Genomic DNA, 24436 nt, shown 5'->3' on the forward strand with positions numbered 1-24436 from the left:
TTCCCGAAACATGTCGTATCAAATAAACTTCTACTGAGGCAGATCACAACCATGTTGTTTTTGATTTTATATTATGTCACTCTGCCTATGCAGCTTCTTTGATTATACACACCCCCCCCCCCCACACACACACACACCCACACGCACACACACATGAAGCGAAGTAGACTTTTAGAACACAATTTATTTCAACATGAATTTTTCAACCTGTCCTCGGGTCATCTTCAGCATGACTGATTTATAAACACTATGTTATTATGTCAACCTGTACATAATGTTCATAAATCAGTCTTGAAGATGAGAGTATATATACATGTATATGTATGTATATATATATATATATATATAGGCCTATATATGTATGTATGTATAGGCCTATGTGTGTGTGTGTGTTTAGGCCTATATTTGTGTATATGTATTTGCAGTGGTCAATATATATTGATATTTATAACACGGATGAAATCTTGAGACGATTTAAGACGATTTTTTTTCTAAATAAAGGTGTGCTTCTGTCTATTATTGCATTATCACACATCATTATTATGTATTAGGATGTGAAAAATTAAGATGATGATGATGATGACGATGACGACGATATGATTATGAATATGATATGAACACACGCGGATTATCATTACTAGTCTATTTCGGACAACTTTTACATTACCCGGTACCAACGTCTATACAAAGTACTTAAATACTAAATTTCTTTCTTACATTTCTCTTCATCTTCATCGAAAAAATATTTAAAATCTGAACCATTCATCAAATATTTTTTAATATGTAGACACCATATCTTGTATTAGTGTCTGTCAAAAACGTTTGTGTTGTATGAGCAGGTTAAGTTGTTTTCCTTCCAATCCCAAGGTCTTTGGTTAAATTTCTTACGACCAAAACCAACTCCATGCACTCCCAAAGCTTCATGCGTCGACTTGGTTCATAGAGTATATTGTGCATATGCTTGTTGTGATAAGGGCAGGAGTGGGATCAAGGCTCAATTTTAGAGAGTGGGGTGGGGGGATGAAAATGTTTCCAATAAACCCCAATAGGAAATGAGGGAGGGGAGTGCAAATGAATGAAATATGGCATGTACTGTAAATGGTAAATTTGTAAATGGTAAATTTCATCATTCTGGTAATATAATTGCAAGGTTGGTTGGTTTGGTTTGCTTAAAAGGAGGATTTGTAATGGAGTGGCGCTAGCCACTAGACAGTGATTTTCCCCTACCCCTTTTTTGTAAGTTCTACCGATAATGTAGCTCTGGATGCAATTAAAATAAGCCTTTTTAAATTCCTAAATGAAATTGTTTCAGCAGTTTCGCCATACCCCTGAGGGGTTCATTGGCCGATTCAAGGGCACCCAGCCAGCCGGTCACCGCCCTCATCATGTAACATGAATTATTAAAACAATTAAAAAAAGGAAAATGATATCCAAATTACATTTGGAAAGTGTCATCTCCGGTCATCTAGGTACCGTAATCATCCAGCCCATCAATCATGCTGGGACTGGTGTGGTCTAGATTCTCCATAAAGTGAAAGTACAACATGCTTTTTTGAAGTGGGTCAGAGAAGAGCCGATTCACATGACCCATTAAAATATATGAAGGGGTGTTAGAATAATGATCTGATAGAGCAGAGTGGTGGCTCTAGGATACAAATCTTTGAGGTGGGTGGGGTGTAGGAGCTAGGATGTTCATAGAGATCTGCGGAATCTAAGGACAACGCCCCGTTAATGATTCACAAGAATAAGATTCTAGTGTGTTGGAAAGGATCTAAGCCAGATTGTCAAAACCCAGTTTGCCGAGTGTCCGATTGCCGAGTCTACTTTGCCGAAACTCAGTTTGGCGAATGTTCAGTTGTCGACTCAAAAACCATGAATCCCATTTGCCAAAAGCTAATCAAAAGCAGTAGGCCTATTCAGCATAAAATTCACGTGTTAGTATAAGTAGCGGCTTATAGCAGTTATGATTCTTTTTGACTTATTTTCTCTAAATAAAACTTTATAAACAATTCGGCTATTAAAAAAAATGAGTTAAATCGGTTATCAGATTTGCCCTATAAGCATAATATTATAATAAATATATCAATTTTAACTAAGACCCTGTTGCCGCCCTTCACTTTGCTTACACTACCACGACAAAAAAAAAACAAAAAAAAAACAAAAAAAAAACGTATGTATACTGTATAACTTTTTGTGGCCAGACTACCGGGTACAAACCTGTTTACCAAGATGGATTAACCATTAGGCCCTACCTTAGATAAAGCGGATCTATGTTTTGGCCGAATCCACAGACATGGTGCTGGTATTTGCTCGACAGGGGTTTGATGTTTCAAACTTAAGGAGGAAGGGGGTGAGTGCGATGTCACTGACGTACAGTATGGCCGATGTATCCGACATGTGCCAATGTCCCTCACAGTGGTAGGGGCGATGTTTCCTATGGAAAGGCCCGAGGTCATGAAAACAAAAAAGTTATGAAAAAATGTTAAAAGAATATTCGTTTGCGTATTATTAATGATAGTGGCTACTATAAATTATCTGTGTTGCTGGCGATGATTAGGTGGTCTATTTAGATTAATATTTGTTTTTCAACTGTAAATCTGTTCATTACCTTATAACTGGAGAGGAAGTGGTTACAGATAGTAGTAAAGATCAACTGAAGCCCATGGTGGGCTAATCTTAAGATGAAGCCCATCTCGAATTGAAGCTCCCTCTTTTGCAAAATTGGCCTCGAAATAAAGCCCATTGGCTTCTTTTCAAGATAGCATAGGCTTCTTTTCGAGATAGTACAATAGGCCTACATACATTGTACATGAATTTCAAAAAGCAAAATAAATTATAAAAAACAAGCTTGGTTTACATAACGTAGGTGATTTAATGCCAGTTAAATCCACTCCATGATACAGATTGGGGCCTTATTTTAATGTTTAATAGGATAAATTCACAAAATTTACGGCATTTATTTTGAAAAGAAGCACGTCTTTACTTTGAAAAGGTATCCTCGAAAAGAAGCACATCTTGAAAAGAAGCCCATCTCGAGAAGAAGCCCATCCAAAGTTCGCAATAAAAATAAGCCCAGGGTTTCAATTCTAGGTTTTACTACTGCGGTATTTGTTTAAAAAAAAAAGTAGTAGTCCTAGAGGGCGCTAATAACTAAGAACTTACAGAGCCGGCCGTAGATATCTATCTACGGCTCTGAGAACTTATCCCCGGGATTTGGCTTGTCCTGCCTCCCCCGGTTTGTTGTGCGCGTGGTAAACAAACATTTTTTTTGGACCGTGTGTGTGTGTAGGCCTTGGCCTAGGCCTATATAAATTATAACACGAACATTATTACATTCGGAAATGCTTGCAAGTTAGAGAGGTAATATCCTGGTAAAAAATAAAACACTAATAATATATATGATATCTAAGGCCTAGACTTCTTAACCTACCTAGACCTAGGCTAGGCCTAGTGTACTAGGCCTACCGGCTAGCCCACTTTACTACTACTACTCTGCTAGGCCTACAGTAGGCCTACATCTGTCTGTTATACTAGACTAGGCCTACTAGCTAGGCAGGCCTAGCACTACAGTAACTATAGGCCTAAGGCCTAGTACGACTAGGCTATTGTAGGCGTAAAGCAGTCTAACCAAACCAGGCCTGGTGGCCTAGGGCTATAACTGTTGCCCTTACCTTCATGGCAAATTGCAAGCGCAGCTAGCAATTAGACGTGGGGCCAGTGGACCAACAAGGGCCCCCAGACAGGGTTCAAATTTTGCGTTATTTTATGTGATATAAGATAGGATTGAGGGGTTTCACCACATAAATTTTTATGGAAAAAAAAAAAAAATCAGCCTGAATGTAATATGTAAACAAGAAAATAAATTTGGTGTGAGATTTCACTCGTTTTATGTTTCCACCAACAAATCGGAAGGGTACAATGATTTAATCATGAACCTCCAACGGCCCATTTTTAAATCGTTCTTAGGCCCCTACCTACTGCAAGCATTTTCTTGGACATGAGAAAGCCTAGTAGGCCTATTTATCATATTATTGCTTTATTTATCAGAGTTAACTTGCGTACTCTTCCCTGATTATACCAAATAACAGGCCTACCACTGTAATTAATTATAGTGTTTTCATTTGCTACCTCGTTATGGGTACAGTAGTAGCAAAGAGTTACCATGATTGTTACAAAATGTTTTTTATTCAACTTTTATAGGCCTTTTTCACGAATCAGTAGACATCTTGAGGTGATGACAAACATTGCGAATCAGCGGTGCGTAACCAACAGAAATAAGAAAGCTTTTGGGCTGATTTTCTGACATTATGTTATTTAAAAAATCATAACTCCATAACGGGGCGTCGTATTCAAAAAAATTTTTTTTTTTTTTTAAATATTGAACTTTCTATTGAATGGATATAGCATAGTTACAGTGACAAATTATATAATTAAATTTTGGATTATTGCTCAAAAGGTGTCAAAATATAAGGTTGAATTTGATTTTTCTTATTTTGAGATTGCAGTTTGTTAATCTACTGTAATACAATGAAAAAAAAAGTGTCCCCTTAATAGGGTTAATTGACCATTTGGCCCACTCAGAGAGTGTCCCCTTAATACTGTAGGGGTTGGCCGTAGTTTTAAAATATATTTCCCCTTTAATAGGAGTTCTACTGTAAAAATAAAATCAACAACTGAGGCTTAGCCTCTGGCAGCTCAGTGCTTTGCCAACTGCTCTGCCGGGCTATTTCAGGATAACTTCCTACTATACCAATGCCATAGTCTCAGGCATAGGCTTAGGCTACAGTCTACTGTGCTAGAGCAATATAGAAATACAGTACTATTAAATTGAATATTAATTGTTGGTTGATAAGTTGACAATAGATTTACTAGAAGTGTAGATACTACTTGTGTGGTTGAAACACAAATCATATGCATTAGGCCTATATATTCAATAATATATTGATCATTCTGTGAGTCTGATGTACTGTTATTCTGTTTAGTTTGACTAGAGCCTGTGACCAATAGTTGGATATGGCTTCATTTGTACACATAGCGTTTGATGATGTTGAGTTTTACGAACGATGCGGGGGTGGTACTTTTGGCTGTGTATACCGAGCGAAATGGATTTCAAAGGACCAAGAGGTGGCAGTGAAGAAATTATTGGTTTTAGAAAAGGAGGTAAATGTACTCAGTGGTCAGTTTGTAACACTGGATGTATTAAGTCTTGGGTTGGAGTGCACCTTCATAATTAGTCATTTTACTGATTAAATAGCCTGTGTCTAGGGAAGAGAATAAGGGATACAGTACTAAAAACCATAATGAATACTGAATATCACAAAAGAAAAGAAAAAAAAACACCAACCCTTAAATTCCACAGTGGTCATGCTTTCAGTGCAACCTACTATATCTATTTTGTTTTGTGAAAGTATTTTTTTTAAAAATTATAATGGAGCTGGGCTAAAAAAAAAAACCAAACAGTAATGGATCAATATTAAACAGTTTTTTATTTATTTTTTATTTATTTTTTTTTTTGAGTTAAAAGTAAGTAATGTATTTTTGATAAAGTACTGTAATTGTTGCTTATACTTTCAAATAAATAAAATAGTTAGCATTTACTGTTGATTTTATTTTAGTTTTTAGATTATTATTAATATTGTATATAATTATTAATTTGTTTAATTAATTTTATTAATTTATCATTACAAAAAAGGGCCTGAACTGAAGTAAGCATAAATTATGCATTAGTTACTTTATTTTTATCCAGTACTCATGTCAAGTAAATGTTTGTATTTGTTTTTGTGTTACATTTTTGTTATTTTCAGGAATTAGAATGAATTCAATTACTATTGTTATCAATTATGTGTTACCTACAATGCTTAGAATTTATTTCTTCTTTTATAAAAAATAAAGAATAAATAATGAGTGAATTAATGAAGGAATGAATCGTTTGAATGAATGAATAAATCAGTGAATGAAGATATGATTGAATAAAGAAATGAGCGAATGGATGAAAGAGTGAAATAATTGGATAAATGAAGGAAGGAATTAATGATTTGATTGAATATATAAGAATTGAATGAATGAATAAAAACTGAATACTAAATAATGCAATTATTATTACAATTATTAATTAATTAACTGTTGATATCTATCATTTATTATCTACAACAAATGAAAATTGTTTAACATATAAATCTTTTTTTTATATTGCCTTTTTTAGGCTCAGGTTTTAAGTTGTTTGAGCCATAGGAATATTGTCAAGTTTTATGGAGCAGTTATTCAATCACCCAATTTCTGTATCGTAACAGGTAAATTAATTTTTGTAACTTAGTCTTAGCTTATATTTATACAAGAACTTGTTGTAGACCTGTGCATTCGTTTACTACTCAGTGCCTTTTAGTGTAAATTATTTAGCATAGTATTATTTTACATAGTAGTAATGTAAATTTAGAAGGTGGTATGCCAGTTAAGTGATATTAATAATTAAACCTGCATCAGGTCCGTTTATTGGTCTAGTACATTATAATAAGCATTCAGTATTCAGTGTGTTGGTATACATTGTTATTACCGCCCAGCGTAGTGTGTTGATTTTTATAGATTAAATCACAAACATAGTGTTCTGCAAACGAGCTGCAAGTCAAAATAATACATTGATTACTTATTGTGGCATGATGTTAAAATTGTATGGTCAACATTAACATAACTGAATTGTCAATTACATGCTTCCCTCTAATTGAAGACCTCTCCATTTAAAGACCAACTTTCAGCAGTCCCAAATAAATGCCCATCTTTATCGTAATGATAATAATATCTGCTCTAATTGAAGACTAATAAGATCAGAAAAACCATGGTCCCAATAGTAGTCTTATTTAATTGGAGGGAGACCTGTATTCAATTCCTTCTTATTCATTGCATTTCTTTAATATTATTCTTTTGATGAGGACCAAATTCATTTTTCAGTGCACAGGTTTCTGTTTAATATGATCAAGAAATTAAGATTGTCTCACTACTCGATTACAGGAGAATGTTTTAAAATATATTAATATGTAATAAGAGAGGAATTAAAGGGACAACAAAATTATAGTAAAAAATATTTCCATCTCACAGATAGGACATTGTTGTAGGTAAAATAATAATGCGTATATTCCAAATGAGGATTTAGAGGGGGCGTTTATTCAAATCGGAGTGTTTATTCAAATAATATGTTATATCAGTTTGGCAATTTTCATTGTTTTTTTTTTCACAGAATATGCTGAAGAGGGTTCCCTTTATGACTATTTATCAAACCCGTGCAATACATTGGATTTCACTCAGATTTTAACATGGTCACGACATATGGCTTTAGGTAAGTGGAGTTGAGGGCAGTGGTGGATCTAGGAATTTAAAATAGAAGTGGCCCATTGAGGGACTTTCACAGATGGAGGGTCTATACTACCTCAGCCCCACCATGGAGAAAATTTATGTTTATTTACCCCTAGATGGCCGGAAATGGCACTTTCAACTTAAATTTGATTATAATTTTTTTTTTCTCACCTTTTTTTTTTTTTTATAATTTTTAACAATTTAGGGGACCTGGGCTGGCTGCCCACACCCCCTTAAATCAAATTTCTTTTATAAAAGAGGGAATAGATCTCTCTCTTATACACATCTAGATGTGTATAAGAGACAGGATACTACTTGTGTGGTTGAAACACAAATCATATGCATTAGGCCTATATATTCAATAATATATTGATCATTCTGTGAGTCTGATGTACTGTTATTCTGTTTAGTTTGACTAGAGCCTGTGACCAATAGTTGGATATGGCTTCATTTGTACACATAGCGTTTGATGATGTTGAGTTTTACGAACGATGCGGGGGTGGTACTTTTGGCTGTGTATACCGAGCGAAATGGATTTCAAAGGACCAAGAGGTGGCAGTGAAGAAATTATTGGTTTTAGAAAACAGCCCCACCATGGAGAAAATTTATGTTTATTTACCCCTAGATGGCCGGAAATGGCACTTTCAACTTAAATTTGATTATAATTTTTTTTTTTTCCCCTTTTTTTTTTTTTTATAATTTTTAACAATTTAGGGGACCTGGGCTGGCTGCCCACACCCCCTTAAATCAAATTTCTTTTATAAAAGAGGGAATAGATAGCTAGTCTTACCATAAAGTTTAAAAAAATTTCAGCCACAGCATTAATTCAATGAGAAAAATTTTTGTAATATTAAGAGTTTGGGGTCCACATGATGATGGTGATTATGACGATGACATAGCGTGGGTGTCATTAACAATATTTATTTATTATTTATTCACTATCTTTTGAGAAGACTTGATAAAGGCTCTCAATCTAAACAATCTGTATTCAGTATATAAAAATTATAATTCAATAAATTTGAAATAATTTTTTACTTTTAATTACTAGATAATAGTAGTAATAATGATATAACATGAATAATGATAATGTATACAATAACAGTTAATAAATGAATAACTATAGCAATCTTATTTTATTCAATATCAATTAAAATTCAAAAACAAGAACAATAAAATAATAATTTGATATATATGGAGCTTTTCCATAACTGAATCAAGTTTTAACACGTTGACTGCCAGACCTTCTTTTTTGTTCCTTCCTGTGTGCCAAAATATGTTTACAAACATACTTTTTTGAAATTTTATCTAGTCAAATATCAAAAAAATGGTGTGTGTAATAAATTGGTTGGAAAATATTAGGGGACGTGTAAACTCGTCGTCGGCACTGGGACAGCACTTTTTATTGCCTCTGCCAAGTGCTAGTTATCTCCCCTGCTTTTTCCAATAGTCGGTATATGTTCAGAGGGTGCCCCCACTTGTGCAGTCAAGTGTACTGCTGGTAACATAACACAACAAACATACACGTTATCTGTATGTTATTGTCTAGGTGTATCTTCTCCGCACTACCAGCCGTTAAGCCTGTGCTTCTGCAATGTATAACAAAGAAGTGATAAATACTAGAATGTTACCCCGATTTTGATGAGTATGGTTGTCCCTAGCGCCCTCATCAACACCCAATGGGATGAGTATACTTGTCTCTGGCAGCGAACATGTTTAAATACATTTGTTTTGCTAATTCTACATAAGAGTACTTAGTGCGTTTTACTAGATTGTTTGCTATGTGTATTCTCTTCTCATTCTTTTATAAAAGAAATTTGCTTCAAGGCTCATTATTAAGAAAACTGTGTATACATAGGAAGAGGAGTAGGATATGAACCATTCTAAGCCCTCCCTCTTATAGATATTGTTGCTAAGATGATAAATGTATGTAAACATGTCTGTTTTTGTGGGACATATGCATATATTACCGGCCCTGTTTTCAGTCATGCTCCAGGAAAACAAATTTGGGGTATAATATATGCTATTTTAATTTTAGTATGTTATATTCTTATGACTTTAACGACCAATATTATTGTTTTTTTAATGGAGGTTTAATATCTTTTTTAAGGTATGAACTACTTACACGCTGAGGCACCAGTGAAAGTTATTCATCGTGATCTGAAATCTCGTAACTGTGTCATTAACAGTGATAAAATACTGAAGGTAGGATGTGCCAAGAATTATTATTAAAACAGGAAGTTGACGTTTGTATTTCACAGGTTACCTTCAACACAGTAAAGGAAATAGCTATTGTTGATATCTTATGCCAAGGGCAAAGAGGTTACATTTGAATGATATTAAGTTCTTTGTACTCTCAAAACTGAGTAAAATGACAGAAACCACAAGAATTTAAAAAAAATGATCAAAGTTGGTTAAAGTTTTTAAAATCTTGCTTGCTCTTTTATGTAAAATGAATATATTAGTAATATTATGAATATTATGAAGTTATAACAAACACATACTGTATATTTCATTATAATCTCCATTGAAATAATTATTAAAAGTATGGTATTATATCTTAAACCATAGTCAATAATTTATTTAATATACAAATATAAAAAAGATTAATATGGACAGTTAAGTTCAGGCCAAGACTGTGTATCATATTATCTTACATAACTCACATACTGCAGAAATACAACTGAACTACTCTACATGTAACTTAGATATGAATAAAGAACAAAGAAAAAATCAAGTAAAACAAAAGCATGTAAAGGTTTACATATATATAGGTAAAATTCAAAATACTGTATAAATAAATGTTACAAAATGGCAAGACTTCAAGATTAAATGTGCAGCATACAATGTAGCACTTTTTACACTGAGAAGTTTATTTGAAACACAAGCTTTCACAAGCTCTAGCTAACTTCATTGTTATGATATAAACGTAATACAATATTTATTCAGTATGATCAATAATATTAATTTTTGTTGTAAACCTTGTTATTAGATGATAAATTCCATCATTAGTTTTTGAGAAAACGTGCAGTGCATATGAATCTTGCAGACAATTAAATTTATTAAGTAATCATCATTTGTTGTCACGCTCTAGTAAAATCCAAATGAATAAATGCTGTCTGTAATTAACTAGTGTACTTTTGAAATATAATTTAATTTTTGAATTGGTTTGACATTGTCTATTTAAGGTTTAAAATTTCAATCGAAACTTGAAATGAGGAAATTATTTTTTTTGGTGTATTAACAGACATCAGCAGTATTTACTTGGTGTAGAAATTTATATTGGGTGATAATCAATTGAACGATTTTCAAAGTGAAATGTCTATAAATTGTAGTTGAAACTAAATTGCTTCTCTCTGTGTCTCATTTTAAATTGCATGACTTTTGGGCTTTGTTATGCAACTCAAAAAGATAAAGATTAAGCAGGCAGTAGCTCGTGTTTCAAATAGATTATTTAATCGTTTTGAAACATTTTTTATCATTTGACTTGTGCAGCTCCTATTCTACTCAAAATACAATCCTCGTAGCATATATTAAAAACAAGGTCACTAGTCCTCTTTATCTCCGGCCCCAGTAATAATCATATTATATACTAATATTAATATCAATAATAGCAACTTTAACCCTTTTCGCTGCATACCCCTGGTACTACCAAGGGCATGAAAATAATTCTTTTTAAAATTCTTTCTGTACTGCAGGCGCCCTCTATAGTTGTTTCTATGAACTAGAGGTGATTTCTACTGAATTATATGGAGTAATGACTTAATTGTTGCAAAAAAAATTTTTTTTTCACAATTCTGATGACAAACATGGATTTTTGTTTGTTTTTGAATAGAACGATAAAAATAATTCAAACTATTGTTTGTTTTTATTCATTTTATGTATCTTCAACATTATCCAGTGAAAAAAAAAACAGCATCCCTTAAGAATTTCTATCTTTTTGAACAAATTTATGAAAAAGGATATTTCCAATATGGCCGTCCCCAAGGTCACATAACCACTTAAATTCCAATTTTTTCCTGTAGGCCAACCTCTTTGCCACCCCAATACACAAAAACAATTTCAAATTAACCTCTTTTAGTAATTTTTTTGGCATTTATTTCAAAATAACCTTCTTCCTAAAAAGGCCCAGCAGTGAAAGGGTTAAGCATAAATGGCACAAAGGCCATCTATCGTAACAAACTTAATGCCATCCATAGAGTCTCAACTTTAAAAAACCATGTTTTCCTGAGGGTAAAAAATGTTTTGATATGTTGTAAGTCTGATTTTTGAAAGACTCAGCAGGGATTTGACAAAAAACTTGGGAACGGTTTATATAACATAATGAGATACAGATCTTTGAATATTTAGAAACTGGGAAAAATAGGGGTGTAACCACCACTTTTCAACCTTTACCCCCAATTTTTAAATATTCAAAAATCTGTATCTCATTCACCAGCTACAGTATAACTCAAATGTTTACTGTATTTTATATTGATGTTTTTAATTTTTTTAACCTTTAACCCACAGTTTTCTTCAGTAATGGATTATCAATATTTTATTTTTGAATTAAATTTGAAAGGTTAATTTTGGGGTGCAACCTCACTGGATATCAGGAAAAAAGCAATTGTACATTCTACATGTTCACTGTCATTTTTATTCATTTGTAATCACGCAGCTTTGTGACTTTGGAGCATCTAGAGTAATTGGCAATACCACAATGATGTCACTGGCAGGAACCTATCCTTGGATGGCTCCAGAGGTTATCCAGAGCCTTCCAGTATCTGAATCTTGTGATACATTCTCCTATGGTGTGGTATGTTTTTTATTTGTATTGTTTTCTTATTTATAGGATAACTTGCGAACAGCGGTATGCTATGACGATTTTTAAAATTGGGATAAGTGCACACATTATTTAACTTCTGTTTGGTTTTAAATGCATTTCTGGGTTTTTTTTTTGTTTTTTTTTGAGTGAGTGAATAAAATAAATATCAAAATTCTCCTAAATTAAAAAAAAAAAATTATTGTTGGATACTGGTTTTGAAATATTTATTATTTTGTTGAGATTTTTTTGCTGCTGCCATACTGGTTAATCACAGAGATATTATAATGAACTCGAAAAACAACACTGTTGCTTATCTTCTGATAAGGCAATTACTGCTAAGAGATCTGACACGATATCACGGTCTATTGATGTTCGATCATTCCGACCGCTGAGCATGCGGAGAACTAGATTTGTTGGGGGCATCAACAGGACCTGGCTATTGGGGGAAATACAGACAAAAGTGTAGATCTTTTTACAGCATGTGCAGTGTCTCAGTTTAAGCATTTCTTATTAACAAAAATAATGATATCAAGCACAATTTACTGTTGAAAATGATATTGAAAACTGCATTAAAATCCGATTATTCAGTTAAATTTTATGTTTGATCAAAGTAAAAGTATGTTTTATTGTTTCTAGAGAATATCCTTTGTTAAAAACGATATTTATTGGATTTTCTGTTCATTCCTACAAATGGGACCTGTCTTGTTTGACAGAATAGATATTGTTTTACATTAATTTGTCGATGTGATCTGTGCCTAATTGTGCCTATTTTTGTTATTTTCCTTCAAAAAACCATTAATTTTGCCGATTTCGCAATGACGTCACCTAATTTAATAACGGCGGCTGGGCTAGCTATACTAGGTGTAGGCCTATTTCCCTCATTCTAGCGGTACTAGTAGGCCTCTGATGAGGTGGTGGGGGTAGGGGAGAGAGGGTTGATGTATGGAGTTTAGTTATGTATAGTTGATAGGTACCCCAACCGGGCCTAATAAAATGATAATAACTTCTTCATGTACATATGGAATGGTGTATTATTTTTAAATTCAGTATAAATAATTATTTATTTCTTTCATTTAAATAATAGAAATAATGTTAAATGCTGATTTGTGTTTCAGCTGCTCGTCATAGTGGTAACAGACACAATGCTCTTATAAACCAGAACAACCAACACTATATTGTCTGATACAAACCTTTACCTAAAGAATGGAATGATTGTTGAGGCAAATACAGAATTCAGAAGTTTGTTTCAAATGTAGATTTAATGATCGATGAACAAATTTATAAATAATGTAGCAGTATATCAAAATGAAATTAAACATTGTATACATGTTATCTTGATTGTTCATTATAAAATTCTGTTTTAGTTTAAATTAGTAAGCAATAAACAGCATCTGTAGCATAAAAAACTTCAGTATAAAATCACATAATGTCTTATAGTAGGTGTTCATTTTGATTCGCCGAGTTGAAAATAAAAGATATTTGATATATCTATATCAGCAAGTCAAAATAAAATTAGTATTCTATGGAGAATTTTGCGGATCGAACACGCTCGTGCATACCTAAACAGGCCGTACACATGCAGGGGCCTTGGCCTAGTTTCTCAAAAAATCTCAAATGTTTGGGCTATCTTTTGGAGAATTAGCTAAGCTAAAAAAATTTTAAAATCTCAATTTTCCAGTCAATTTGGTATAGTTACTGGCATTGCAGAACCAACATTATTCAACATCAAATGTGCTTTACAGCACAAACCCTCCGAGGAAGCCACGCGTCTTCCTTTACCGAGTGTCGCTCGCACTGCATGTTTATACAAAATTGATACGCGTGACCACAGATTCTTAGCACGGTCGGAATGATCATCAAAAGACTGACTTTTCTGTCGTTTCTCCAGTTCACTATAATATCTCCATATAAGTCATTGATTTGATGATATTTTCCAAACTATCAAACAAAAAGAAAAATCAATATAATCTGGGCAAGCAAAACATATTTTTATGCGGCACACTCAAAAATATTTTCGCTGTAGCTAAAAGAGAGAGTATATTTCTGTTCTGTTTATTGCGAGCCTGGAATGTTTCTTCCTTAACTTGGATGTAGACTTCATAAACATGTGATATACTCTTGTTTCATATGTTTATTACAGGGGTGGGCATAAAAATTGGCTTGACTGCCGAAGTGAATTTTTGATTTAACACTGAGGGCTGCACCTTAACTTTGGTAGTACAATACCAGTGTGCTTCCAACAACCTTTATGCACTGCAGCTTTTAAAGTGCTTTATTCTCAGTTTTAATATTACATTTTACAGATGATCGGTGCCAGGCCGTACGAAACAAGGGGTTTTGTATTCAAAGATGGTTGACAGGCCGCAGCCTATAGGATAAACATTGGTTCACCTGAATAATTATTTATTTTTTTTATTTTATTCAGTTTGAAACCAACAGCGATAAAAACCACTAAAAGGTTAAAACAAAACATTATCACATGAATATGGAATCAAAACATTATCACCTTCATTCAAAGTTTTAGAATTATTTAAAATGTGTTTTTTTTCTTGCAATGGGTAGGTTCTGTGGGAGCTACTGACACGAGAAGTCCCATTTAAAGGTCTTGGTGGAATCCAGGTGGCCTGGGTTGTTGTTGATAAGAATGAGGTAATAATTCTTTCTGCCTTGTATCTACTTTACATCATTTTAATTATAATCATTACCATGTTTATGAAAGATTTTAAACATTAAATGTTTTCATATGTGTTTATAAATGACTCGCCGTTATAAAGCCGAGTTTACATAAAATCGCTACACTGCAGCTGGGGAGTGTATTGAGATGTACTTCCTAATTCACCACCAAAAGAACCCAATGGAAATATGGCTTTTGACATTCATGGGTTGTCCCTAACATGTTTCACACAGAGAAAAAACAATCTAATTTCCATCATACTATATTTTGTTTGTTCTCTATCATATCACTATATTTTAAATTTTTTCATAAAAAAGTATTTTAATCAGTGTGTTTATTTTCATTTCGTTTCATTTATTTCTTCTTTGGAACACAACAAAGAATAATACAAAAAACCCCGAACTATTAAGGGGTAGAGGAGTGATCAAAAAGCTGAATTAAATCAACTATCTAGTGATTATCCAACCCCCTAAAATCTAACATTCAAAAGTAGATAAAAAAAAATTGATACAGAAAGTATATACAAGAATTCAAATTCATATTCAATCAGAAAACATTAACACACATTATGTGTCAACATTCAGCAAGTTCTTAGTATTATAAATAACATTTTTATGTGTTTAAATACTCAGACGACCGTATAACAGAAAATCTATCTTTAAAACCATAAATCTAAAATCATAAAATATATGATTTATAATTGACTCTTTGTTATACTATGTTTGTGTTTATAGAGGCTGACAATTCCAACTACATGTCCAACACTCTTTGCCAACTTAATGAAGAGCTGTTGGCTTACTGAGCCTAAGGAAAGACCAAACTCATATGAGATATTGAAGATCTTGGATGCAATGTTGAATGATGGTGAGAAACCATATCAACAGCCAGTCATGCTTATTTTAATAGGATTAGTTTTTAAGCCTAGTTTAAAGCAAAGAGTATAAAACTGCAAGAGGTCCGACTGCCCTGATTTTGTATGCAGCCAGGTATGCAGGCAATGGAAAGCTAAAAGAACAGCCACGAAATAGGGGGGGCGCCCTTTAGAAATTTAAAAACTCGTACGCGTTGCTCAAATTTTTTAAAGGGCATGCCCTTTCGTGGAAATATTTTTTGCGTTCCAAACATCCCCGGCAGTCGGACCTCTTGCAGTTTTATACCCTTTGTTTAAAGCCACAATCACACAGGACTTACAATAAAATTAAGATTTTACAGAGACTGTGGATAACATTCCAATGACTAAATCTTAATGCTGTCCGCACTTTTTTGAGTCTGTTTGTTTTACTGCGAGAAATGGTAAAAGTAACTGAACCATGAGAAGTCAGCGATTGAGGTAGCTAATCTGTGACGTCATCCCTTGAGTATTAAACGCTTGAATGGCTCAGGAAGTTTAACTGAGACGCGTGTTTGCAATTGACTTTTTGACTCGGTGACTGGGTACATTCCACTCAGATAAGCTAACCACTCGTCTAAGTAGTATGCATCTAGTATGTGCTAAATTAAGTCGAACATCATTATTATTATAAATATTATTATTTTTATCAACATCACTATTATTAGATACTATTACCTATTCCCCATAGAAACACTTCAGCTAACGATCGTTAGTGCAGGTTCTGCCCAGCTTTAGACAGTAAGACATAAAGCACAGCAGATATTAATCTTACAAACAATTAAACACTCATAAAGGTGTACTGTAATCTTAGTCTAGCCAGTTGTTTGCATTCCTGGAGAAGGCATTTTATTCATGTTTCTTTTCACCCAGGAGTTTAGCTGGGTAACTAGTAGGATTAAATTTTAGTGAATGTTAACATTACCACATGCAGCCTTGAATAAATATAATAAATTGACTTATATGTAGTTTAATTTTGATTTTGGGAAGTAGTGATTTTCCTCGACGAAAAATACTGGTATTTGAACCTTTGAATCTTAGATTGGAAAGCAAGCACGATTCATTATACCTCCACTTCAATTTTTTTTTTTTTTTTTTTTGCAGGTCATTTACTAACAGAAACTAAGAAATTTCTGGACAAAAAGAATGAATGGCGGTAAGAATCATTAGAAATGTATATTCCTAGAGTAGTAACTTTATTATATTGTGCATTTGATTCTTATTTTAATAAAACTGTTCCAAAATTCCTAAAATTTAGCGCAAAAATATGCCGTAATCTTCGATTATATACATGTGAATGCTGATATAAAGTGTCGTGTATGGATGGATGAATGTATTCGGTGTAAACACTAAGGATAACTCACGAAAGTCCGATAAAGGCTTACTTCCAGTGGGGTCCTTCTGATTGTGATTGGGCAGTAAACCGGGAGACAATCCCATACTCTTTTCCAAAGAGTGTACTGCATTCTTTAACATGCACATGGGCCATAATGCACACGGGACCAACGGCTTAAACGTCTCATCCAAAAGATGGTGCACAATCATAACTTGCATTTCAGTCCTCTAGCTGAAATACAAGGAGAGCAACGTTGGGAATTGAACCGGGCACCAAAAGCGTGCACCCAGTGGCTACCACCAGTTTAGCCGATTGAGCAAAGCTGCTCCTATCCATAAGTGCCATGAACCAATGCTTGACACTACTTTCCCTTACCAATAACCAGAGATGAGATTGATTTCAATAATTTATTTAGATGGAATATGATATAAATAATTGAGTTGAAATGCATTTATAATTAAACAAGTTTCAGTGGTTGATTTTGTAATAAAGATTGGAAATAGAAGAAACACTGCAGAGGTTAAAATCAATGGAACGCAGTCTGACCGACAAAGAGAAGGAGTTAAAGGAGAAAGAACTGCATTTGAAGGCCTGGGAGAAGGAGTTAGTTGAGCATCAAGTGATGCCTTTTGGCCCTGATGCAGACAACGATGTGAATAACTGGAGTGACCAGGAAGTTTGTCTGTGGATTAAACAACTTGGGAATAAAGGTACTCTAATAATGTATTACAAAACTACTATAACACACTTATGATCACTGGTGATCTTTTTTAATGCTTTTTGCCTGTCTCTTATACACATCTAGATGTGTATAAGAGACAGCCATATATTAATAACTTATTTAGGGGTGTCAAAATCAGCATCAGTGTCAAAAACATGGAAATTGACTTTAATATATTCATATTCCTGTCTCTTATACACATCTAGATGTGTATAAGAGACAGTAATACAGCTATATGTCTTTAAAAAATTAACTCACCTCGCTCAATTTTTTGGCAGTTCATGTAATCATATAATGATTATTATTATTGGTAGCAAAAGTGTTTGTGTTATGCTATTTGCCTCAATAGAATTATAATCTGTAGCAAATCCAGGAAATTTTGGCAAGTGGTCGAGCTGTAAGGCAGGGGCGCTGCTAGCTACAGCATTAACATCGGCGCTGGTTCCAGCCGCTCCTCTCCCATGGTTCGGTTGGTAGAACCAAGTCTTCTCGGATAAGGACTTAAAATGGAGGTCCAGTGTATACATCTGGCTCGTGTGCACTTTAAAGAACCCATTGCATCTTTCTGAAGAGTAGGGGGTTACCCCGATGTTATGGTTTATTTCATCCACTGTGGTTGTGGAATGATGTGAACATTTAGCTACCATGAAGTGCCTCATTACGGCTGATAGGTAGTCACGGACCACGCCCATACGCAATTCAGCACAATGACGCTGCAAGTTATGGGTTATTCTCCTACTTTTACCTTTAAGTGGGGGAGCTATGGTAACTCGGTAACTGCAGTAAATCACTATGTAATCACCTTTTTTTCTAAAATTCTAGAATCCATCTCTCATCATTATTGTTCAATCTTTTAAGGTGGTCAGCCTGGTGACTTAGCATCATATGCCGAATTATTTATTGAAAATAATATCACCGGTAAACGCTTACTAACACTCTCCACGGATGACTTAGAGCAAATGGGTGTGGTTTCATACGGTCATCGTAAAGAACTGGACAAAGAAATACAAGAACTCGGCCATGTGAACTTCCGTCTTCAAAACTTTCCTCCTCTAAATACAAAGGTGAGTTCATTAAATTCATACAATTTATAATAGTATCACTGGTTTGTTATAAGGAGGCGTGGTCAAGTGTAGTATTTTACCCTGTTTGACTGTCATTTTGGTCTTGTTAGGTTTGATGCATGCGTAACTTATTACAGTTCATAGTTTTACTATTAAGACATATTAATAATAATACCCAAATATTTATAATGCGCCAATTCCAAATTGAATGATCAAGGGCGGGAGCAATATTACCCCTGGTCACTGGATAACATACAATGGCAAACCAGCACAAAGTGCAAACTTCTCTGCTCCCTGGAGAGTATCCCTAGTCGTTCGCTACTTCTTTAGCACACGAAACTAAAACATTCGATGCCACAACATCCTACCAGGTACCCATTTATACTCCTGGGTAGAGAAAGACAAATGTAGATAAAGTGCCTTGCCCAAGGACACAAGCGACTTGCACAGTGAGAGTTTTGAACCCCTGACCTCAAGGTTGGGAGTTCAAACCACAATCGATGTGCCAACCACTTCTGCAATAATAATAAGTACCTTAATTCCTAAAAATTTTCTTTGTGTAAATTTGTGTTTGTAGACTGTTGTTTACAACAGTATCCAAAGGCACTTTTAAGCCACTTGGTAACCTCTGATAGCCTACCGTTAAACCTTGAATTGAAGTCCCATGGGCTTAATGTCGAGGTGAAGTCCGTCTTGAATTGAAGCCTCCTCCTTAAGTTTGCAAAATTAGCCTTGGAAAAGAAGCCTGTAGGCTTCTCTTTAATAAAGCATCTGGCTAATTTTCGAGATAGTACAGTACATACACTGTACATATATTGTAAAGAAACAAAGTAAATTAAAACACGCTTGGTTTATATAGTAGTTTAGCTGATTTAATGCCGGTTAATACACTTCATGATACAGATTGATGTTACAATGGCCCTATTTATTGTTTTATAGTACTAATTCACAGAATTTAGAGCATTAATTTTGAACAGAAGCCCCCTCTTCGCTTTGCAAAAGTAGCCTCGAAAAGAAGCCCATCCATAGTTCACAAGAAAAAGAAGCTCAGGGCTTCAATTCGAGGTTTTACGGTAATCAGAAATGACTGCTTTTGATAAAAAAATATTAATTTATTTGTTTTGTTTATCACCAGAACACATCCTCACCTAAACAGGAACCTGTTCCAGCAACAACAACAACAACTCTGACATTAATATTTGGTAATCACTTTCGCCATGGCAGATCTTCAACTGTAAGTAATAATTGCTCAAATGCAGTTCAATGAGTTAGATCTATGTTCTGTATCGTCAATGTAAAATAATACATTGGTATTACATACGCTTAATACCAATGTATTAAGCGTATGTAATACCAATGTATTATTTTACATTGGTATTACATACGCTTAATACCAAAGCCTTTATGCACATCACATGATCAAAGGACCCAAAGTTAGAGAGAGCAGCTTAGCTCAGTCGGCTAATCTGGTGGTAGCCACTGTGCGTGCGCTGAACCGTGGAGATCTCTAGGTCTTCTGTTCAATTCCCATCGCTGCCTCTCCTTGTGTTTCAGCTGGAGGGCTGGAAAAAACAAGTTACAATAGTGCACCGTCTTTCGGATGAGATGTTTAAGCCGTTAGTCCTGTGTGCATTTATGGCCCATGTGCATGTTAAAGAACGCAGTACTTTCTTCGGAAAAGAGTAGGGGATTGTCTGCCGGTGTACTGCCCAATCACCACCAGAAAGAACCCACTGGAAATAAGTGTTCTTCTACACTTACATGAGCTATCTTAGGTGTTTTAACCAAAAAGTCCAAATACGTAGTCACTGGTCTGAAATTATTAATTTACCATCCTAAAACATGAAAATTATCCCCATGAACCATGCCAGGGGGATTTTCTTCTGGAACCCTGATTGAGCCTCTAAGCAGCCCCTTGGTTTGGATCCCCTGCAGACTTGTTGAAATCTCTGTTGGTAGTTTCGCAAGCCACCGCTGCTAATGACCAGTATAATAACTAGAAGTACTTTCAGTGGAAATATATAATATAGCAATAACAATATTAACTGTCACTTTCATATTTGTTTTTAGGATGCACCAAAATGGAAAATGTATGTGGAAGTTGATGGTGAAGATTTGGCATTAGATTGTATCGAAGAAGTAACGTTCAAGCTTCCGTCATCAGAGTTTATCACCATAAAAAATCCTCCGTATGTGATGAGTAAATGGCAGACTTTAAGCTCTCCTTGTCAGCAAGTTGACTGTGCAGTTTTTTATCATCAGGCAAGCAATCAACACGCTTTTATTTTAAATTAGGCTGTGTGTAGCAGCATAAACAAACTTACAATTTGTCCAGGAGGGCAGGTAGAGAATTTACATTTAAAAGAGGTAGTCTAGGAGTGGGAGTGAATATTTATTATTATATTTATTTATTTTTTTGTTTTTTTCTTCTCTTTAGGACATAGTAAAAAAACCAAAATCAACTAAATACGTTCACAAAATTCAAATGAAAGATGGCGGTCTAGTTGAAGAAATGAATGTGAAGTTGTATATTCGACCGATTCGTAGTCGATTATCGTCCTTGGACATATCAGATTCTAACAAGTCCTCACCATCTTTGCAAAGCCTAAAGCCATCGCCTTCACAAATTGGCAGCAAGGGGACACCCAACTGTTGGAATGTTGATAAGACACCCATCAACCCCTACAAGTACGAAGCTAAAGGTTTGTAAATTTTAAACTTATTTATTTCACTTTAATGATCACAGCAGCTTTTACCGTAAATGCTTGAATAAGCGCTGAGGCGCTTGTGACATTTTTGGAGCCTTTAGTGTGACGCTTTTTCAAGAACAGCACTTATAAAAAATGTGGTTATGGCATTTTCCATGCCCGTTTCCATGGTACCTATTTCACATATTATTGTAGTTTGGTATGCCTATTATACTGTAGGTCCTACATCATTGTAAATAAACGTTTATGAAGAAATGCTTGTGTCTTCATTCTGTTAATTTTTCATTTTAGCACTGTATACATTGTAATAAAACCATGTTTCTCGAAGTTTCATTACACATAGGGTAATTTATACACTCGAGAGTGGTGCTTAACAACAAAAAAATCACCCTTGGTGCGGCGCTTATTCGAGCATTTACGGTACTCATTCTAAATAATGTCTGTCGAAAATCTGATTTACCAAGATTTCCATCATACTCTGACTAAAGTTTGAAATACAGCTATATCTTCATGTTAAGTTGGAATTTTTTTTATCTCTGTTGTGCTATATCCAAATTGATGGACTGTTCATTATTGATATTATGTTGGGTATGCCTAATGTAGGCTCATATTTGGCTTACCAAGCCAAAACCAGTATCAATTGACTTTTTAATATATTCATATTCTTCCCCCATTATAAGTTTCAGTTACTGGAATCGACTTACTATTGCCAAAGTTATCAGTAAAAGTATTACAGCTTCTCTGTACAAAAGTGTACAATACTGCCATGTTCTTACGCTAATTGCAGTACAGTACTCAATTTAATGCCCGGCACTCACCGTGTCTTACAACTGTCGCACAACCAATTAAACTCCGCTCCTTTGTAGTGCTAGATGACGCATCACCATCAGCTGATAAATCGCGTCAGCTGACGACTGTCGTGGCCAGTGAGTGCTTGGCTTTTAAAATTTAATTTATTTTTATTTTATTCAGTATAAAACCAACAGTGATGAAAACCGCCACTAACAGGTTCAACAGTATAAACAGTATGCTAGTTTTAGAATGGCAAGCCTCATATTCTATTACCAGCCAGTTTAAGTGTGTATATATGTAAATGACTGAAAGACTCAAACATCTATTTGCCAAAAAAATATCTTGTTCAAATTTCTTTTTTGAATCTAATAACTTTACCTAAGTTCAAATATTAAAGTTTATTTTTAAAGTTATTTAGATCATCAGTCAATATAATATGTCACATATGAGAAATTATCAACACAATGTTAACATTGTTTTTTTCTTATTCAGCAACCACAGGTGAGTGGTCACAGATAGCAGCCCGAAAGCCCTCTAGAGTTCAGTTGGAGAAAGATGGGAGTCAACCTTTGCTTGACACATTTTCAAGCCTTTCAACAGCAGCAGACGATCATAGTCTTGATGTAAATGATTTTGCAGGCAACAGCATATCATCATCTGTTTGTACCTCAGGTTCTGAATCTTGCCAAAATTCTTATGCTAATGCCTGTAGAAAACCTCAAACTTCAACTGCTGAATTTAAAGATAGTAAACATTTCAGCCAAGAGGAAGTTCATAGTTCAATGTATAATAAACCAAATGTCTTTTTTCAACACCAAGCAAGTCCCCAATCACATAGAAATCATGGTAATTGGAAAAATCATAATGCAGATCGTAGGTGGTTGTCAGTTCGCCAGGAAAGCGGGTATGGAAGCTTAGATGACAAACGTAGGAGAGGCCGGGGACAGAATGCTTATCAGAAAAATCCAAGAGGCAGGTATAATTCTGGAAGACAGTTTAATTCACCTGTGAGATATGAAAGTAAGTATGAACGTGCAATAAGTGATGGCCTTACAACCCATTCAAATGAACGAAGACACGGAGAGTTTACATCCGGTTACAATAACTCCAATCCATCAGATGCTGGAGACACGCCATCACTTTCAGTAGCTCGGATTGATAATCTGGTTGAGTGTGGTGATGATGGTGCAAATGAAGATAAGTCTTGGACAGTGGTAGAAAGGAAGCCAAAACCAAGTAACCCTAAGCCTAGCAGGGGCAGGGGAAAATTTAGCAGGCAGAGGCAAGGTAGAAATAGGTAATTAACAATATTTGATCTGTATTTGAGTAACTCTAAGATAAGATAAATATAAAGATAAGGACCACATGTGTTGATGAATTATTTTTCACCAAATTTCTATTTGCTTTTAAGTATTAAAAGCTAAGTTCAATGCAATATATATTTTATATATATTTGTTTATTTATTGTTTATTTATTTGTTTATTTTATTTATTTATTTGTTTTACTGTATGTTTTATAGTGGCTGAGTCATTATGGAGCTCATACAATGCAAGATATCATAATATTGTACTTTAACTGCTACATGGTTCAAAAATTTTAGTCAAGATATTTTCACATCATTTTCTATTATACAGCTGTGACTCGTAAGTTTTGCTAATTGAGAACCTGATATAATTTGAAGCCAATGATTGATTTTTTTTAAAGTTTTGTAATTGATCAAAAGGTGCCAACATAAATATGTTTGCAAATGAAATGGTGATATATATTATGTTGCATATTAATGATAATAATGCAGTAGGTGTTAAATTATATTTTTAAAATAACCTAAAACAATGAAATAGAATTGCTAAAGAAATAATTAAGTCATTAACTTAAAATGAGACACAAATTTTACTACAAAAAAAATCTTAACTTTTTTCTGGTAAGAATATGTGGCAAAGACAAGCCAAACCAGTCACTCGTCGCAAATCGTGTTTCAGAGAAAATGGCCAAAACATGCTGGAATGTCAAACTTTTAAAAATCTATTTTATTGCACGAAACTAATCTTTACATATCTATACATCATTCTATGCTGTTATTTTCCCCCTTTTCAATGTTAAAACAAC

The 24436-nt window shown here is 34.3% G+C and overlaps 1 protein-coding gene across 2 annotated transcripts; it reads left to right on the forward strand.

Annotated features, from left to right (window-relative positions):
• Positions 1 to 3171: 3171 nt before the first annotated feature.
• Positions 3172 to 24338, forward strand: LOC117110492 (mitogen-activated protein kinase kinase kinase 20-like). 2 transcript variants are annotated; one of them, XM_033253217.1, is made up of 16 exons: positions 3172 to 3360; positions 4201 to 4257; positions 4983 to 5160; positions 6203 to 6290; positions 7229 to 7327; positions 9452 to 9546; positions 11999 to 12136; positions 14708 to 14794; positions 15554 to 15683; positions 16813 to 16864; positions 17537 to 17754; positions 18624 to 18829; positions 19965 to 20063; positions 20900 to 21091; positions 21267 to 21531; positions 22822 to 24338. In XM_033253217.1, exons 3-16 carry the CDS (start codon positions 5014 to 5016, stop codon positions 23628 to 23630), a joined length of 2625 nt encoding a protein of 874 aa, XP_033109108.1. In that variant the 5' UTR covers positions 3172 to 3360; positions 4201 to 4257; positions 4983 to 5013; the 3' UTR covers positions 23631 to 24338. The 2 variants fall into 2 exon arrangements, with proteins under 2 accessions (XP_033109108.1, XP_033109109.1); XM_033253218.1 differs by lacking the exon at positions 4201 to 4257.
• The last annotated feature ends 98 nt before the right edge of the window (positions 24339 to 24436 follow it).

This window comes from Anneissia japonica, unplaced genomic scaffold, assembly GCF_011630105.1.
Source record: "Anneissia japonica isolate Jap-2015-1 unplaced genomic scaffold, ASM1163010v1 scaffold3040_len1308831_cov196, whole genome shotgun sequence".
Taxonomy (NCBI): domain Eukaryota; kingdom Metazoa; phylum Echinodermata; class Crinoidea; order Comatulida; family Comatulidae; genus Anneissia; species Anneissia japonica.

Coding starts and splice junctions, on each gene's coding strand:
- LOC117110492 (XM_033253217.1), top strand. CDS start 5,014: ATGGCTTCATTTGTACACATAGCGTTTGATGATGTTGAGTTTTACGAA. Junction 17,755..18,623: donor TAAACAACTTGGGAATAAAG/GTACTCTAATAA, acceptor CAATCTTTTAAG/GTGGTCAGCCTGGTGACTTA. Junction 21,532..22,821: donor CTACAAGTACGAAGCTAAAG/GTTTGTAAATTT, acceptor TTTCTTATTCAG/CAACCACAGGTGAGTGGTCA.